Consider the following 19,261-nt stretch of genomic DNA (forward strand, 5'->3'; position numbering starts at 1 on the left):
TTCTGCTCACAGCGTCACCAAACAGAACTGGTTGGGAAGGTAGGTGGCAATTTGACTTTATTACCCTTTGTTTCTTACATTTATTGCAGACAGAGCACAGGTGCAACAGATACAGGCAGTAGGTAAACGCAGTGCATTTACATCTTAAATTGGACAGAGTGGTTCACTGGGATTGGATTTTATCCCAAGCTGCTTACAAGGGAAGCAAGTTTTATTTACTTTATTTACAGGAACATTTATTGGATCCACTACAAACGACCTCTGTCCTCCCCAGCAGATTTCCACTGAGTTCATCATCCTGGAATTCCTCACTGTCAAAATCAAGTTTAGTCATCAGTGTGAGCTTTTGTCGGTCCCTTGTACAGGTGCCACAATCAAACTTTAGAAGATAATACTGATTGAACCAGAAAGTCCATTTCAATTCCATCTGCAAGGGAGACCGGTGCTGACCTCTAGTGACGGAAGACCATTCGCCTCCCCTCCAAAGGACGTGCAAGGTGGAAAACTCAAAAGGACACTTCCATTGGAGAAATGCAGTGTTTCGGAAGATCACTTCCTTCTTGAGTTTAGTAGTTAGGAAAGACATGGTTTGAATGGCAGCATTTCCTGGTAGCATCAGTCAGTGTACCCTCAGCAGGGCCATGTTGATTCAGGTTTAAAAGGCACTAGAGGATCAGATAATGGCTTTAGGAGGTTGTGGTGTCATACATGTAGTCACCATGTTCCTGGTGCTTAGAAATTCTCCTTGTTGAAGTAGAATTTGACCTTCCTAGGATCCAGGCTGGAGTACTGATGGCAGCACTTCTGCAGGCTCTTTGCCAAAGCTTCAGGCCCACAGAGGAACACCCCCACCACAGACCTGCACAAAACAGAAAGGAGTTGTTAGTGCTGGGGAGAAACAATCTGCCCACCCAGGGCTCTGTACAGAGCCCTTCACCTGCTTTCATCTTCAGAACATGTCCCCATCCTAGTCACTCATTGGCCCCTGCTGATGGGGTAGTGTGCCCAATGAATTACATTACATGTATTAGCCCATAGCTCCAGGGAACTCTGCAACTATGTGCACACTTAACTCCTAACATTCTTTACACCCACCACCACTACCTCAGAGGAGACTCCAGTCCTCTTTACAGCATTCAGAAGGGATAGCTGTATGTGGAGGAGCCATGGAGAAGGATTTTGCTGTGCAGGGCATCTGTGATCAGTGCAGGAAACCTTCAGTTCTTCCCAGTGTTTCCCTTGAGAAGACTATTTGCCATCATCCTACAGAACAGTGGTTTTCGACCTGTGGTCCACGGACCTTTGGGGATCCGCAGTCTGTCTCTAAGATTTCCAAAGGGGTCAGCACCCCCCCCCCTTTTCAGAGATGCTGAGCACCCATGATTCCACCTGAAATCAGTGGGAGCTGTAGGAGCCCTGCACCTCAAAAAACCCCCAAAAAATAATCCACACCATTAAAATCCAATAATCTGAGAGCTCTTCAATAATTAGCCATGGGAACAACTTAGCAAGGATCGTGGTGGATTCTCCATCACTGGCATTTTTTAAAATCAGGATTGTCTGTTTGTCTAAAAGATCGGCTCTAGGAATTATTTTGGGGAAGTCCTATGGCCTGTGTTATACAGGGGGGTCAGACCAGATGATTACAATGGTCCCTCACCTATGAATCCAATCATTCTGGTGCTGTAGCATACGCAGCTCATTCTCAGTGTCCTTACTTGACACCTGTGCTTACAGAAGCAGCCCTAGACTTGCTGGGCATGCAGTCTAAGGAAGAAGCCAGGTAGCTTGAAGAGACATTTCCAGCTCTAGTAACCTGGTCTCCAGGTCACTAGACACTCACCTGGGGTGGGCAGTTGCTACTGCAGAAAACTCACTGCTCCACATGGGTCTCCCAAAGGAGGTTTTCTGTCTGAGACCCGTCACCACATCCGTGTCATTATCCGAGCTGAAAGCTGCGTGGCCAGCCTGGAGTTACAGGAGACAAGAAGTGAAACCGGGCAGATATCCTGCCAGTGCCTGGAATCCAACCGACAGGCTGCAGGAGCCCTCGTTCAAGAGGCCTGGCCTCAATTGCTGCCACGCTCCCTGATGGGTTAAAAGGCTGAATCCCCACCCTGGTACCTGTGTTCACCTTGTCTAGCCTTTAACCCAGTGTTCTCACCTTCTTCCCAGCCCTAGCTACATCCCATTCTCCCTTGTTCCCTTCTGGCCACAGAGTTCTGCCCCTCCTAGACTGTGACCTCTCCTCCAGCCATCAGGACCCTCTGGTATTTATGACTCACAAAGCTGTTGTCCCAGCCGGTGAGGAAGAGTCTGTAGTTCAGGAAACCTGCTTTGCCAGATTCCTCCATCTCTTGCTCCAGGGAGGCGAGTAGGTCATTGAACCAGGCAAATGCACCTGTATCCCGGCAGAGCCAGTAGAAGTAGATCTGGGATCCGGCAGCACAAAGAGAACGAGAGAGACGTTACTGAGAATGGGAGAGCTTGTGCACTGCGGTGGAGCAGAGGAGCGAGTCCATTACTGTACAACAAGGACTGATTCACCAGGAAGGCTGTAGCTTCACCCTCTAGGACAATGCTGGGGAAGGTGGGACATTGTACTTTAAGGGCACACAAAAGGCTGCTGGGACTGCAGGTCAGAAAGGCAGTGTAGGGCCAGCCTTTCCCCCATTACACTGGTTACCTTTTTAGTTTTGAGATGCTGGTCCGCGTGCTGGAACTTGTACCAAATTGATTTCAGCACAGAGGCAAAGGGCGTGACCCCGATCCCTGCTCCTACTAGCATGGCAACCTCATACTGGAACACGTCTTCACTGGCTGTGCCAAAGGGGCCATCCACCTCTATCCTGGTAAAACAAGGCAGGGCCCCGGTAAGAGGAGGACGCTGCCTTCCTGCATCCCCTTGTATCACAAAATTCTGAGTTCTATTGGCTTCCTGACTCTAATGCCGCCCTGGCCTACCTGGGTGTCTTTGGTTTCTGCTGCTGAAAGGTATCGATTAGACTCTCTGTCCAGTCCCCTGCTGCCCGGATGTGGACGGAGAAGAAGTCTTCTTCTGGTGCAGAGGTCAGGGTGAAAGGATGCCACTCCAGGTGCGAGACAGAGGGGCAATTGATAAAAATATACTGGCCCACTTCCATGCTGAAGCCCTTCTTGTGCATCTGTAGTTCTAACACTTTTGATGGGTGCATGACAGCCTGTGGGAAAGGCACATCAGCCAACCATGAGTATGTCCCACCCAGCTGCCACGCCAGCTACACCACTGCTTACAGTGCTGGGCTGAGCCTGGAGTAGCTGGGAGCATCCCAGCCAGGGAGCCTACTGGGATTGGAGTGGTAGGAGCGCCCACAGGCAGTGCCTCTACTCCATTTCCTACTGTGACTCCTCCTGGGAGAGGCTGCTACTGGAGGAGGGGGACTGGTTGTGCCAAGGCATCCCTTACCTTTGTAACTACGACCCTCTGTCGGGAACGCCAAAAGCGTAAGACCCGCTCGAAGACATAGAGAAGGATTGGGGCCAGCACCCACTTCCAGGACTGTGGAGACAAAAGCGAGTAACATATTGTGAGGGCCGCTCCATCTCTGGAGGAGCTAAGGGGAGATCTGGCATCTCTTCTGGGAGATTCTTGGCTCAAACGCTCCTGCCTAATGTTTGGAGAAATGGCTTTTTGGCACAGGAGACGTGGCTCCATGCTGGCACAGGGCGCCATGGGTGCACCAGGATTGGTATTAGTACCTTATACCTACAGACCACTGTCCTGCCCACGCTAATTCAGGTTCTCGTCCTGCTCCCGTCACCATAGGGTCTGTGCACTTTTTCCTCTCGGGACCCCACTACACTTTGCTGACGCCGCCTTGTGAGGTGGAAGAACCATTATCTGCATTTTCAAGAGGCAGAAACTGAAGCACAGAGAGGTGAAGTGTCTTTCCCAAGGCCATGCGGTTGCAAAGACAGGAACAAAACCCAGATGTTCTGCCTCCCTTTTGCTCCTCTAACCAGTGACTCATATTCACTCTGTCTGGTTCTTGTACTTTCATGACAGGAAGCCTTAGGCTTAGGAGACAGTCATTTCTCCCTCTCCTGCCACCACTGCTGTTGAGGAGGGGTTAGTGGCATTTTCAAGACTTGGTCCAAGCAGTAAGAAAGGGACGGGCTGGGGCGGAGGGTGAGAGCCATTGCTCAGGAGGTGTCCGTGCAATCCACGCCAGCTTGGCAAAGAGCTCCTGTCAGCAATGCTCTCTAGTGCAGTGCGGGTTACAGTGAGGGGGGGGGGGTACTTCTCTCTACTCTTTCAGTTCAGGAGGAGGAGAAAAGCTCCATTTCCAAGCCCCTCTACAGAGGGCTGCACATATTGTTAATGTCATCCCCTCTTCTTAGCCCTTTTGAGAACTGGCTACTTCCCAGCTAGCCGACACTGAGGGCTCCCCCAGCGCAGCGGGTTGGAGCTCTTGCCCAGTGGGAGCCTTGCCCTGCATCCTTGCTGCTGCGGATCCAATCTGTGCTGCTGCCATTTCTTACCCGCTCTGTCAGGCTGGGAACCAGCAAGGAAAAGATGGGCTGGCCAGGACTGCACAGCGGGGAGTCTCTTGGCAAGAAACACTTGGAGAGTGGAGTAGGGCTGAGGCAGGCAGGCAGCGAAGGGCCCCACGTGGGATACTTGGCAGGGAGTGGGTTAGGGAGGTGGGACTAGGGAGCTTGTTCTATTGGGAGGGGTGAGTGGCAGGACGGGGAAGGAATTAGGAGGGTCAGAGAACTTCTCTCCCATCACACCATAGCAAATGAGACTGTCAGTGGCTGCACTGCACTGCTCCCGACACTACAAGGGAGAGATCTGTCAGTTAGCTCAGGGTCGCCTCCTGTCAGCGAATTTCTCTGCTGGAAGGACTCTTACCTCAGCTGGGATGCTCCCAAACTCAGGCTCTTCGCAGAGTTCCTTATGTCTGCCCCACTGTGTAGGGTCCCATGCACAGAGCTCGGGGTTGTGCTCCTCCAAGCTCTCTGCTGTCTGCCCACGAACAAGACCGCTGGGAGAAGAGAGAAATGTCACCACGGCTCTCCTGACCCAAGCCCACCTCCCTGCTTCACCTTCAGAATTGCTCAGCAAAAGAGGAAGGGGAGACGCTCAGCTAGAGATGGGCGAGCATGTGACAGCAGGATGTTCTGCGGGAAAACGGGAGGCTAGGACAGTCAGAAGAGGGTCAGGAGTAAAGTGAGGGTGTGACAGATGCTAGGGTGGGAGGTGGGGAGGGTGACAGATGATCGGCTGCAGCAGGGATGTGGTGTGAGAGTCGCACGCCAGGGTGGGAAGTGGGGAGTGCAGGACAGATGGGGAGGTGACAGAGCCCGCCAGTATGATAGCATTTGGGAGTGACGTGGCTGTTGTGCGGTGCCTTACGCGATGCCATGGATGACAAGGCCGGCGAAGTAGATGACGAAGAGATGGTGCGTGTACCAGAAGACCTCGAAATAGCTCCTGCGGATGAATTCCATGGAGGAGGTGACCATGAGGATCAGCGCCACGGTGATGATCACGCCCGTCAGGCCTGGGATGGTAGTGAATGTCACATATGCTGGAGTCTGCAAGGCAACGCAGCAAGATGGGGATGGTCACATACAGTCAGCAGGTAGCACAGAATGAAGCCATGGTGCCCTCTGGCAGCCAACTCGGGTCTCACATCCCCCAAGGCAGGCCCGGGACACTCACCGTGCTATTGGAGTGGATGGGGTTTAGCCACTTGTTACTCTCCTTATCCTGGTGCAGGTCAGAGAGGATGGAGGAGAGGCTCCCATCTGCAGCTTGCTGGCTGTCATTGTACCACTCAAAGTTACACAGGTGGGCGATGATGTGAACAGCTGAATATCACAGACACAGAGAGACTGGAACCTAGACACTGGGAGTCCATCCCCCAGGGCATGTCTACGCTGGACTAAAACACCTGCAACGCCTCCATGGCTGGCCTGACTCAGCTGATGGGCTGTGGGACTAAAAACTGCTGGATAGATGTTTGGGCTGGAGCCCGGGCTCTGGGACCCTCCCACACCATGAAGTCTCAGTACTTGGGCTCCAGCCCAAGTGTCTACACAGCAGTTTGACAGCCCCGCAGCCCAGGCCAGCAGACACGGCCAGGTGCAGGTATTTAATTGCTGTGTAGACATAACCCCAGAGACTTGCTGCAAGCCAAGGCAGCAGAGCCTGCAGGGAAAGGGTCAGCACCCCACTCCATTGCCCTCTGGGATATAAAATCCATGCTCATCAGGTGGAGACAGAGCTCAGACCCGATTAGCTTCCCCCGGAGGGCCCAGGTATCCACACACCCTGCCCCAGGCCAGGGGGAACCTGAACCAGCCACTGCTGTGCTGGTTGGTGTAGCACGTTCCTGTGCTGAGCGGCAGCTCAGTTACCTGTGAACAGGGAAATCGTGTAGGCCAGCAGCTTGTGGAAGGTGAGGTTGTGATCCAGCTGCTTCCTCATTGTGCGCCTGCAGCACTGCGGGGAGGAGTGGAAACGGTCAGCAAACGTGGGGCTGCTTCAAGGGAACAGGCTGCGGTGGGGGCAAGAGGGGCAGGGGGGGCCGTGTGGGGCAGGGCCAGCCCGTCCCCCATGTGGGGGAAGGGGGTCTGTGTGGGGGCAGGGTGAGAAGGCGCAGTGGCACACGAGGCCAGGTGCATACCGCGTCCAGCTCTAGCCAATGAGGGCATCCACCTTGGCCCCAACTGCTGGAGTCAGTGTGGCATCAGCACTAGGAGCTCGCACTGCACCCCCTCTGATTGGCTGCCTTCCTCCACTTCCCCACCTCCTGAGGAAGAGCAGTCAATCAGAGCTGTTGAAGGAGGTCCATGCTGCCCCTCAGTAGCCGGAAAACCTTTTGGGTAGGGGAGGGAGGGAGCAGACAACACCATTCTCACAGTAGGGGACCCACGCGCCATGGGTCAGCCCACTCCCTGCCCCTCCATCCCTGCATCACCAGCCTGGGAGGATGCAGAGGGGGTGAATGAAGAGCCTCGGAAGATGCCCCTTCTGGCCTGGGGAAGGGGTGACAGGCACTGGGCTGCTGCAGCCCTCCCAGGTCCAGGAGAGGAGGCTGAAGAACTCCTGGAGCTGCAGGAGAAGTGGTGGTGCAATGAACAGGGGGGGGTGTCATAATTAATTGCTGAGCTGGGAGAGGGCCAGGTGGCGGGGTGGGGGGCAGAAGTAATTAATGAGAATTGTAAGCATTGGGAAGCTGCTGAAAACCCCCCCTCCCCAATCAGGCAGCAGCAGAAGCCACAGGAAAACCTCCTCATCCCATAAATGTGGCCACATTGGCAAGCACTATTTCTCCCTTGCACACACACAGGCAGGCAGGCAGGCATGCACATGGGAGGGCAGAGAGAGTTTCAAGGCCACATCTGACCAACAAACACACGGTGATGTTTGTAAATGACTTTGGGGCCGATCTCCTGACTTTTTGGAATCTGGCTGCTGATTGTGTCGTGCTGGGAGTGACTGGCCAGGAGTGCCAGAATCGTTCCCAAGTGTGGGTGAACATTCATGCGGTGGGATGGGAAGCAAGGGTGGGGCACGGCTGGTCACTTACCGAGCAGGTGCCCCTCAGGAAGGAGAGCAGGTTGCGACACACTGGTAAGAGGATCAGCATGCTGTTAAAGTTCAGGCATTTTGCAGATGCCCGGGCCCATGCCAGAGCAGACTGGAGAGGCAGAGAGAGTGGGGAACAAGGATGTGCAAAGACAGTGTCAGTCTCACTCTGTGGGAGCCCACTGATAGCCAGCATCACTGTACACACCACGTTGCGTTTGGATTTAATGCAGGGGCTGGGGCCCTTCACACCCTAGACAGGGTGGGATTTTTCCATCCTCCCCTCACTCCCAGCAGTGGGTGCCACTGTATGTCAGCAACTACTGACTAGTGCTCTGCCCCAGGCAGCAGAGCTCCCAGAGCACCAGACCAACTGTGCTGATGCAATCCCAGAGGGGCCACAGCCACGAATGGCCTCCCTGCATGCCCCATTTGGAGCAGCACCAGCTAGAAGTGGGGACGAGGAGTCGGCACACCTGGCCCATCTCCAGCCTGAAGGGGGGCTGTGATGGGAAAGGCTTCCTATTTCTGGATGGGAAACACACTCCGCACTGATAAGCTCAATGCCTGGCATAAGAGGGGCAGGGGAGAGGGTCCTTACCCCAAGCACCACTCTAGTGTAGTAGAACTTCTTATCCCTGTCAAACAGCAGGAAATAATATACAAAGAGGAAAACATTCAGGCCCAACCAAGCTGCCTAGAAAGGGGGAAGAAAAGACAGTTAAATGGCAATTTAATGACCCCACAATCAAACGGGAGGGGACAACAAAAGAACTGTCTACTTTATTTCAGTGAACCTTAATGGGAAAAGCTAATGTAATAGAAAATGCCGGAGGGCCAGCTCCTCCACCAGCATAAATCATAGGTCTAGTGAAGTCAGTAGAGCAATGCTAATTAATACCAGCTGAGGATGTGGCCCATGGGCTGTAATCCCTGCCTCTAATTACAAAGCAGAGTGAGCGCTCACAGCAGTCTTTTCCGAGCTACTCACTGATTTTGGAGGCCAGTCTGAGACACTTGGTGCCTGACGCTCTGAGGCGCAGTGGGGCTTCCTGAGACCAGTGGAAGCTGGGACAGCTCAGTGCTGGGCTGGTGTTACTGAGAGCAGGAGTTGGCCCTGCACCCTCCAGAATGCTAAGGGCTGATTTTCTGAGGTGAGAGCACCCACAGCTCCTACTGAAGTCACTGGGAGCTGGATGCTGAGGAGGACACACAGCCTTGCCAGACTGAAGGAACTTCCATTTCTAGATGCTTGTATTGTCTGCACTGCCAAGGTTTGCTAAGTCCTCAGGTGAGTCCCGGGGAACTGTGGGGGAAATGAAGAGGGACTGTCCCTGCTACTGCCCATTATCTGAGGCTATTTGCTCTGTAGGTGATGGGACGGGGGTAGGACTAACAGAAAGTCCATCCGCTGCTTCTGTTTGTATCACTGTTCCTGAGGCCTAGGCTTTGGGCAATTGTTCACAGCCCCAGGGAGGAATGCAGTCGTGTTGCCCAGCATCTTGGTGAGAGGGGTGAGCATCTCCTTTCCCTCCCTCCCCCCCTCCCCAAACACGAGCATGTTGCTGTTCAGAGTGTTTCCATTCAGCCTGTCGGATCAGGTCAGCGACAGGCACTTCGTGGGTATCTGAGGGCTGTATCCCGCCTAGGTGAGAGGAGCTGCTGGTTCTCCATTTCGCTCCCAGTGGAGAAGTGCTGATACCACCACCCTCTGGCATATCTGGTACTGGCCCTCTGTCTCAGCCAAGGCCAGGGGCAGTGCTTAAAATGATCTGAAAAAAGTGGTGGGTGCATCATATTCTGCTTTGGTTAGGCAGTATTTAAAGTGCACCCCTCAGCAACCCGACTCAGTGTTTATACATTTATTTAATTTGTTGGGTCTGAGACTCCTGGCAAACCCAGCCTCTGCCCTCCCCCAGCACACACACTCTTTGAGCACTGGCTGAACGGCCCTGGAGACAGTTCCCCTCTCAACCCTCACCCCTCCAGGGCAGGGTAGCAGCTGTTGGGAGGAAGCCAGCCCTGCCAGCACCTAAGCTGTCCGTGCTCTGTGGATCAGCAGAGGACTTCCATCTCCAGTGCAGTCAGGCCAGCACCTTTCCTCAGCAATAACAACACTTAACAAATGTCAAGGGAGGCAAAATCCCTCAAGGGGTCCCCCAAAAATCCCACCTCAGATCTCTGGTGTCTATGGTAACTGTTGGCCACTGAATTAGATCCTGATCCTGCAGCTGGCTGTGTGCAGGCAAACCCTTGTGCCCATGCGGAGACAGCTGACATTAAAGCAGCTCAGCATGGATGCAGAGTTTGCCTACACAGAGCCAGTTGCAGGATCCGCCAGGCATTTAGGCATCTAACCCCCTTTAAGGATCTGGGCCAAATTCTGCTTTGAGTGATGTAGGTGTAAATTCAGAGTAACTTCTAGTTTCAGTGCAGTGACTGGCTTTACATCGCTGTAAGTGAGATTGGAATCTGACCCCATTTTCACTGGACATTGTAAATCACTTCTTTCATCTTACACTATAGTTTAGCTTGCTGAGTGTTTGGTAGGTGTAGTCACACAATAATCGTGGGACCAACACAGCTGCAATACCACTGCAAACAAAACTGTCCATGGAATTTCAAGTGTTCCCATGAAGTCAGTGTGTGGGAAGCTGTGAGTTCAAAGGGAAGCAGAAGGAAGCATTTAAATAATATAGGAAATTCTTAGCAAAGCACCCAAAGTATTTACTATTCATTGGATAGATGCTACCATGACACTAGCCAGCCAGAACCCTAATGAGAAACACTGAAAGAACATGTATTTATCATTTTAGAATATTATTTTATCATTACAATTGTTTTGTTTTATTATGATGATTGAACCAAATTCATCCGTCCTTATCGAGCAAAAGTCCCATGAACTTTATTAGGAGGTAACTTGGGTACGTTGGACAGAGCTCAAGAAGGTACATAAACATGTGCATAACTTAACTGTGGTATGTAACCTATTGCTTAAATCAGCCTCTGTACCAGTTGACTGGTGGATAGCTACTATGATGCAATTTTTTTTTTTAAAGGCTCCCGAGGTTATCTTGGCAATTACAGGCTGGTAAATTTAATTTCAGTACTGGGCAAATTGATTGAAACTACAGTAAAGAACAGAATTATCAGACACATAGATGAACACAATGTGTTGGGGAAGAATCATCATGGCTTTTGTAAAGGGAAATCATGCTTCACCAATCTATTAAAATTCTTTGAGGGGGTCAACAAACGTTTGAACAGGGATGATCCAGTGAATATAGTGTACTTAGACTTTCAGAAAGCCTTTGACAAGGTCCCTCACCAAAGGCTCTTAAGCAAAGTAAGGAGTCCTGGGATAAGAGGAAAGGTCCTCTCATGGATCACTAACTGGTTAAAAGAGAAAACAAAAGATAGGAATAAATGGTCAGTTTTAAGACTGGAAAGCAGTAAATAGTGGGATCTATACAAGGACCAGGGCTGTTCAACATATTCATAAATGATCTGGAAAAAGAGGAAAATAGCAAAGTGGCAAAATTTGCAGATGATTGAAAATTACTCAAGATAGTTAAGTCCAAAGCAGAGAGACTGTGGACAATTACAAATGGATCTCACAAAACTGGGTGACTGGGCGACAAAATGGTAGGTGAAATTCAGTGTTGATAAATGCAAAGTAATGCACATTTCAAAACATAATCCCAACTATACACACAAAATGATAGGGTCAAAATTAGCTGTTACCACACAAGACAGATCTTGGAGTCATCATGGATAGTTCTCTGAAAACACCCACTCAATGTGCAGCGGCAGTCAAAAAAGCTAACAGAATGTTAGGAACCATTAGGAAAGAGATTGATAAAGTAAGACAGAAAATTTTATAATGTTGTTATATAAATCCATGAACCATAAATACTGTACATCCTTCCACACCTTGAATACTGTGTGCAGTTCTGGTCACCCCATCTCGAAAAAGATGGAAAAACTACAGATTAGGGGTATGGAACAGCATTTGGCCACTGTATGGAACAGCATTTGGCCACTGTAGGAAGATGCTTCTTCTTATGTGTAAACATATGAGTAATTTCATTAACATCAATGGGGCTACTCAAATGCTTCAACACCTGCCTGAATTCCTTTATTATTAAAGTGCTGCCAATGTGTTTAACGCAAGAAGATAGTCCTTGCCCTGAAGATCTTACAGTCTAAAATGAATAAACTATTTAGGCCTTAATCCTACAACAGGCTCTGTACAGGTGGAACATGGGTCCATGGGGCTCTGTGAAGGAGAAAGGGGTCCACTGGGGTGTGTGGCCCTGGTAGATCAAGGCCTTAGGTACAGTGCTATTTTTCTATCATTTCCACTGTTTCTTTCTCACAAAGGCTATGAAGTGGATTCCACAGCAAGCAATTGTGATGATGTAAGAATGAAAAGATCATGACCCTGGGTTGGGACTAAGCAGGGGGAAGAGAAATTCTTAACAAAATTATACTGTTGTCATTCTGGTGTCCTTCATCTATAAAGAATGAGGAAAGGGAAATAGAAAAAATGTTTGACATGGCAGCAGGGTTTTCTAGTTTTCTCGGAAGAAATACTTAGATGTAATAAAAGTTGAGCTGACAGAATAGTTGAGGAAAAATCTGTGAATATTCATTCGAATTGAAAACTGGATTTTGATGTACAGTAACTGTATTTGCCCCGTCTTTTGTTGCTTTGACTTTCCACAAACATTTGAGCAGTCTAATTTTCACAGTACAAATACTCCCAAAAAGCAAATTTGAAGCCTGAATATTTCCTAAAAGCAACATTTCAGATTGTATATTCTATTACAATATTCTGCATTCTAAATGCATGATGTGTTGGCTATTTGCATCAGTTGTCCAGTCAGGAGCCAGAAACACAGGTGATTTAAGTGACTGACCAACACAGAATGAGTTTTATATTTCAGATATAAAATATTTGCAGCACACTGGTTGTGAGTAGAGCTTGTCAGGAATTTTCTTGCAAAATTATTTTTTCAATGGAAAAAGTACTTTCCACAAAATCTAAAATTTCCATAGGAAAATTTAAATTTTGTTTAAATGTTTCAATTTTCTGTCAGGAAAATCAAAATGAAATATTTTGTTTTGAGGCACTTTGACCCACATTGAAACATCTAAGTTTATTGAACAGTGTTCGAACATTTTGTTTCATGTCAGTTCAACATTAAGGTGCCACAGTGCATTAATGGAGTGGTGGTTTGGATGTTTCATGTCCCGCATTCTATTCTGTGGACTGTCTCTTTGGCCTTAGCACATCTCTTCCCCTGACCACATTACATGGTGCATCATGGTAGTCCACGTGACTGGTGCATCATGGGAGATATATTGCAACTAGGGAGCCTGAACTAGAACTCCATTGAGGCACTGCAGCACCACACGCTGATGCAGTTTAATGCCCAGCTGGTTCAACGCAAAAGTTTTTGATTCGGTTCAACACACCAAAATAAAAATTTCAGTTGTTTAGATCAAAAATATCAAAATGAAATGTTTCATTTCTGAATCAAAATCTGTCAGCATTTTCATTCTGTGAGAAATTTCAGTATCTTGACATTTCGCCCCAATGAGGGATGATAAAAAATGCCAAAATATTGGAATTTCCCATCCAGTGGAAATTTCAACTTTTGCTAAGTTCTATTTGTATGTAACCTATCATTTAAGTCAGCTTCTGTAGCAGATGACTGGACGATAGCTAATTTGATGCCAATTTTTAGAAAAGGCTTTAGAGGCGATCCAATTTACATTGGAAAACACAATCCCAACTATACATGTAAAATGATGGGGTTTAAATTTGCTGTTACCACTCAAGAAAGAGATCTTGGCGTCATGGTGGATAGTTCTCTGAAAACATCCACTCAATGTGCAGCAGCAGTCAAAAAAACAAACAGAATGTTGGGAATCATTAGGAAAGGGATATAATAAGACAGAAAATATCATATTGCCTCTATATAAATCCATGGTCTGCCCACATCTTGAATACTGTGTGCAGATCTGGTTGCCCCATCTCAAAAAAGATAGTTGGAAAAGGCACAGAGAAGGGCAACAAAAATGATTAGGGGTATAGAACAGCTTCAATATGAGGAGAGTTTAATAAGGGACTTTTCATTTTGGAGAAGAGATGAATAAGAGGGGATATAATAGAGGTCTATAAAATCATGACTGGTGTGGAGAAACTAAATAAGTGTTATTTACTTCTCAAAACACAAGAACTAGGGGTCACCAAATCAAATGAATAGGCGTCAGATTTAAAACAAGCAAATATTTCTTCACACAACGCACAGTCGGTATGTGGAACTCTTTGCCAGAGGATGTCGTGAAGGCCAAGACTATAACAGGATTCAAAAAAGAAATAGATAAGCTCATGGAGGATAGGTCCACCAATGGCTATTATTAGCCAGGATTGGCAGGGATGCAAAGCCATGCGAAGTGTCCCAGCCTCTGTTTCCCAGAAGCTGAGAATGGACGATGGGGAATGGATCACTTGATGATTACCTGTTCTGTTCATTCCCTCTGAAGCATCTGGCAGACTGGCACTGACTACTATTGGAAGACAGGATACTGGGCTCGATGGGCCATTGGTCTGACCCAGTACAGCCAGTCTTATGTTATATGAGCTATTCACATTGGGGAAAACATTTCATGAAGCAATTCACTAATCATTTTGGGGAAAAAAATATTTGAGAATTTCACAATCTGATCATTAAGCTTTCTTTAATGGAAAAAGGTGAAATTCAAAGAATAAATTATTTGTTGAATAATAAATATTGTAGATTTTAATCAGTTAGTTTGAACATCATAAAAAGATTTGTGTGGATTTTTTTTTTTTTTTAATACAGGTTTTCAAAATACCTCAGGCCAAATTTGTTCTTGGTGTGATTCATTCCAAGTCAATTGAATCATGCTATAAATTAACTTTTCCTTTTTCCTTCTTGTTTCAATGGATTATACCTTGTCTAATTAGCCAACCCATTTATTTTCCTTCCAAGCAAGCCCCAGATGTGGTGTTTTGTGAGAACCTGATTCAGGACAGCACTTCATCACGTTCTTAATGTGCTTAAAGATAAGAATGTGTTGAAGTGGTGTCCTGAATTGGCCTACATCTTTTTAAGTTCATAAGTCTATTTCATTCAGGTTTATTCTGTAAATCTACAGGTAGTTGTACAAAATGAGCAGCGTTTGCCATTTCTCTTTCTGACCAGCTAGTGCTAGATATCTTTTTTTTTTTTTTTAAATGTGTCCCTCATGGTTTAAAAAGAATCTCTATCTAGATATAAGTAAAAAGTCACTTACGATCACCACAGCTGGAAACCAGTGGTTCACAACCCAGTTTCCCATTGGTGTTCTACAGTGATCTGTGTGGTTGCCACTCTTCCTCTGGCTGCCTGTCTGTGTGTGTGTCCAGATGGATTTGCCTTTTCTGCCCCCTTTCTGTATCTCTCAGGATCTGTTTGTGACTCTGTCTCTCTTTTTCACTTGTTTCACCTGTTTTATAAACTTGACAGGAAATCCGGCATTCACAGCCCTGCCTGGCCCATTGGAATGGAGCTGCAGGGGTTTCCCCACTAGACTTGCATTAAGGAAATGCTAACATTATTCTTTCTAAACTCAATCAAATTCTCCCAGAAAGGGCCTGACTGCTTTACACCATCAGCAAAGCCAGGGCGAGTCTCACAATACTTGTTTTTCTTCAAGCCTCAGCTCCTGAAGTCAAATGGTCTTGAGAGATTCTCTGCTTTCTATTTAAAAAAAAATAAATAAAAAAATAAAAATTCTAGCCCAAGTGCTTGCAGAGAGAAGCTGGAAGATGTGACCTGAGTGACAGCTCAGAAACCAAAAGCCCCTCCACCCCCCGCATTATTACTTTGAAAAATCTCATGATTTGGGGTGGAAGGATCTGTTAAATGGGATACGCAGCCTTTCACCTCTGGGACAGCTCACTAGTCAAAGAAATGCGTTAGTCTGGTGGTTGTTTGGTGATCCCTCCAGAATGAGTTGGGCCTTTGATTAGTTCTTAACTGACAAGTGCCTACGTCACAAAAAAATGTGCCCCTGCCGAGTTAATTCACCTCTACGGAGGGGGGGGGGGGGATACTTTACAGGGCTAATTGATCTTTGAGAGTGGGGAGTGCTCCCACTTGAGTCCATTTCTGAGGCAAGTGGGAGAAGAATGCCTTCCCTGCTCCTTCCGGAAGGCACTTGTGGAAAGGGGGGCCGTGGACTGGAGGATAACCCCACCACATGGTCGTGGGAGGCAGCGTGGCAAGGTTAGCAGGCTGAGAATCAGGGGACCTGGTTCCAGCTCCCATGCCTGCCTCTGAGCTGCTGTGTGACCTTGGCCAAGTCACTTCCCTTTGCTCTGCCTGTGAACTAGGGATGGTGATATTCAGCCACCTCCGTAAAGCCCTGGCAGAGCCACGGTTGGACAGCGCCAGGTGAGAGTTCAACACTACTGTCACATCCACGGTTTGTGAAGCAGCTTCATTTCATGCCTCGTCCTGGGATGGGAGCCAGACGTGACAGAGAGAACCACCAAATATAAACAGTCCAAGCAACATCCCCCCTCTGAGCTTCCTGTCCCATCGGAGGGCTGAATAAATGGGGTTAAAGGTTTGAAGGCGGTGTGGGTAGCTGAGGCTGGGTCTCGGACACCCTGGCGAGACTGGTAGCAACACTCTTCATGCCGTGATGAAACAAAACACTCAGCAAGAGGCCACGGTCTCTTTAAATCTGGAAATACCAACCCCCAGGGCCTGTTTCGTGTGAGCGTGGCAGTGCACGCCAAATGCTCAAAGACGGGCAGAAGGAACATCATCTCCTCACCTTAGATGCAGCCCCTTCCTAACAGGATAGCATCGGTAGCCTTGCCTAGTTAATTAATTACATCACGTGCTTCAGGGCATATATAATAATCACCTGCAGGGGGCAGAAAGGTTTTCCCTCTCCCCCACTGCAGCATCCCATGGCTGGCCAGACGCTGAATGGGGCTTTTCACCTTCTCCCAAAGCAGCAGGTCCTGCAGGAGGCAGGCTGCAGATTCAGTAATCTGATGTGCTAGGTAAAGCCTGTTCTCCATCTGCCCCCTCCCCAACCCCGCCGGGGTCGTTTTATGAGAAAAATACAAAAGGGAGGGTTTAACTGCACAGTTCAACGAGGTTAGTGGTAATCGTTTAATTAAAACAGTGTCAGCTTTGCTATGGAGGGAGCAGGGGTCGGGGTCGATCCTGCTACCTAGGATAAGAAATGAGAAGCAGCGTCATCTAGGCCTGGTTTGCACAAGTGCTGAGCACATGCCATTCTCACTGACCTCTGCTGGAGCTCAGGGGGCTCAGCAGTTCTCCACAATCAGACCCACAGTGCTCAGGGCAGTGGAAGACCAAGCAAGGGAACTAGTGTGGGCCTCTGGGTAGGGGACCAGATATGGAATCAGGGCACTTGGGTTCTGTGTCTGCCCCCATCAGGGATCAGCTGGGTGCCCTTGTGCAAATAATTTTCCTCTCTGGGTCCCCACTGTAAGTTCTTTGATATAGGAACTGTCTTTTACTATGGACCTGTACCGGTCCCAGCACAAATGGGGCCCTGATCCCTGTTGTGGCCCCTTGGGGCTGCTGTAAATACTGAATAACAAAATCCAGGTAGATGTTACTGGTTATTGAGTGGGACAACAAAAAGCTTCCCTGTGGAAATGGAGCTCCCTGCAACACCGAATGGTACTTAGCCAGTGTCCCTTTCACTCCAGCGCACACCCGCCTCTGCCCCCGGCCCACTCAGCAATCCCTCATCAGCTCACAGCACTGCCTTGTCTGTGGCACAGGTGCCAACAGTGCATCGCTGGGCCTGCAGCTGGCAACTAGAAAACAACAAAATCACTGTCAAGGGGCCATGACTAGGGGATGCCAAGGGCTGAAAATTGTTTTCCTCAAACCCTCCCTTTACTGTAGCATGCCCCTGCTCCTACCCGGGAAAGGAAGAATTGACTGAGAGGGGACGCGAGGATGATGGGCCCTGTTTCTTTTCTCTCCCCATCTAGATGCCAGTGTCTGGTTGTTCCCACCCCAGCCTTATGTCCCCATGGAACTATCCCCTGCCCCAATCTGGCCTGCCTGTGTGGGAGGCAGCTGATAATCAATGGGCTGAGGTGGACACAGCTTCCCCCAGCCCAACACTTGTGTTTAGAGGCTCTAGGAAGCACAGGCTCATCTATGCTGGGGATGAAGCCATCAGGGACCACCTGGTGGTATAGCTGCACTGGTGCAACCCCGCTCCCCACCGAACAGCCAGCACTTCTGTATGCACAGTTAAAACCAGGGTGGGCTGCACTGCTGCATTTTCATAGCCAGTCAGCACTAGGGCTATGCACTAGTTCAGCCCTGCTAGTGGCTGGACACCAATAACTGGGGCAAACCCACAGTGCAGACTGGGCCTTGGGCAGTACAGGGGGGGAGGTGTGGGGAATGACATGTACCTCTCATGCCAGAGAGGACATTAGAATGCACCTGAGTAGTGGAACTTAACCCTTAGGATGCTGCAGCCCAGGAGGCTCAAGCACAAGCGCTGCTCTCCATCTCTGGGAACATACCTGTCATTTGGTATTTGGTGCCCAGATGTTCAGGTTTTACCCAGCACCGCAGGGGATGTAAGGACCATGGTGATGGGCCTATCAGAAATGGATGGGTGAGTAACCTGCCTTCTACCCAAACTCTCCAACCCCCCAGCTGTCCTCTAGAAATGAAAGGACGGCCTAAGGGCTGAGTGCTTGTGATGCCAGGACTGGTTCAGCAGGGAACAGGACTGTCACTAGCCTGTCGGGGGTCTGTGTCAGGCCCATCTGCCTTTCCCAGGTCTGACGTCCCAAGTGCAGAACGCTCAGGGTTGGCTGTGGAAATCCCTTGCATTTAACTAATTGCTTGGGCCTCCGATAGAGTTCCCATCATGTTGGCTAATCAGCCTTCTCCGTGCTGGACTGGTTTTGCTGGACGAAACTCTCTTATCTGTGCCTTCCCCCCCCCCCCCCCCCCCCGAACTGAGACACAACCCTCTCATTAGTATCATGCCATGTTTATGCAACAGAAAAGACTAAACTGGATGTGGTGACAGTCTGTGTAGCAACTGCTGCCTGCACAGTTACGCTGCCTGTCTTTGTTTGTTTTGTCTCACTGTGCTCAGAGGAACAGGTTATGCAGGTTAGCAATTCCTCCACACCCTTCGGTAGCAACACTTCCTTCCAGGGTTCTCAGAGTTACCGCGCATTCAGGGAAAAACCTCCCTCCTTCGCTGGCTTAGCTCTCCAGGTGCTGCCTGTATTGCCATCTGGTGGGAGTAACGTCCTGCATGTCAGCCCCAGCAGGAAAGTTTCTACACCTGCCACAGCTAGGGCAAAAAATGTTCACAGAGCAGAGCTGGATCCTGCTGTCCCTTGTTCTCTCCTGCCTGTGCCTCTGTGAAGAGGCCAAGTCAGCCAGGACTGAGGGCAAGTAGGTTTGGCTTACAAGGCTGGTCTTGTTTGTCCAGCCCTGCTTTCGATATTTCCTGCCCACCAGCAGTCAGGGCCGATGTTCAGTGCTAGGTGAGAGCACCGTGACTAGGCGGGAGTGTGTGTAGTGCTATCCTTCCCTTGCAGAGCCCTAGTAACACAGAGGTGTTCTC

At 49.1% G+C, this 19,261-nt stretch overlaps 1 protein-coding gene across 2 annotated transcripts; it reads right to left on the bottom strand.

Moving 5' to 3' along the window:
* On the bottom strand, positions 1–14,953 carry NOX1 (NADPH oxidase 1). 2 transcript variants are annotated; one of them, XM_067549758.1, is made up of 13 exons: positions 14,909–14,953; positions 8,181–8,276; positions 7,581–7,691; positions 6,406–6,490; positions 5,708–5,856; positions 5,399–5,580; positions 4,895–5,027; positions 3,446–3,538; positions 2,965–3,200; positions 2,687–2,849; positions 2,286–2,432; positions 1,844–1,968; positions 1–859 (listed from the first exon to the last, which is right to left on the bottom strand). In XM_067549758.1, the coding sequence occupies exons 1-13, from the start codon at positions 14,951–14,953 to the stop codon at positions 733–735; spliced, it is 1,692 nt and encodes a 563-aa protein (XP_067405859.1). In that variant the 3' UTR covers positions 1–732. The 2 variants fall into 2 exon arrangements, with proteins under 2 accessions (XP_067405859.1, XP_067405860.1); XM_067549759.1 differs by having other exon boundaries at positions 8,181–8,272; positions 14,905–14,953.
* Positions 14,954–19,261: the final 4,308 nt, after the last annotated feature.

This window comes from Emydura macquarii, unplaced genomic scaffold (genome assembly GCF_026122565.2).
Source record: "Emydura macquarii macquarii isolate MOO-44397 ecotype Brisbane River unplaced genomic scaffold, CSIRO-AGI_Emac_v2 contig_1253, whole genome shotgun sequence".
NCBI lineage: Eukaryota > Metazoa > Chordata > Testudines > Chelidae > Emydura > Emydura macquarii.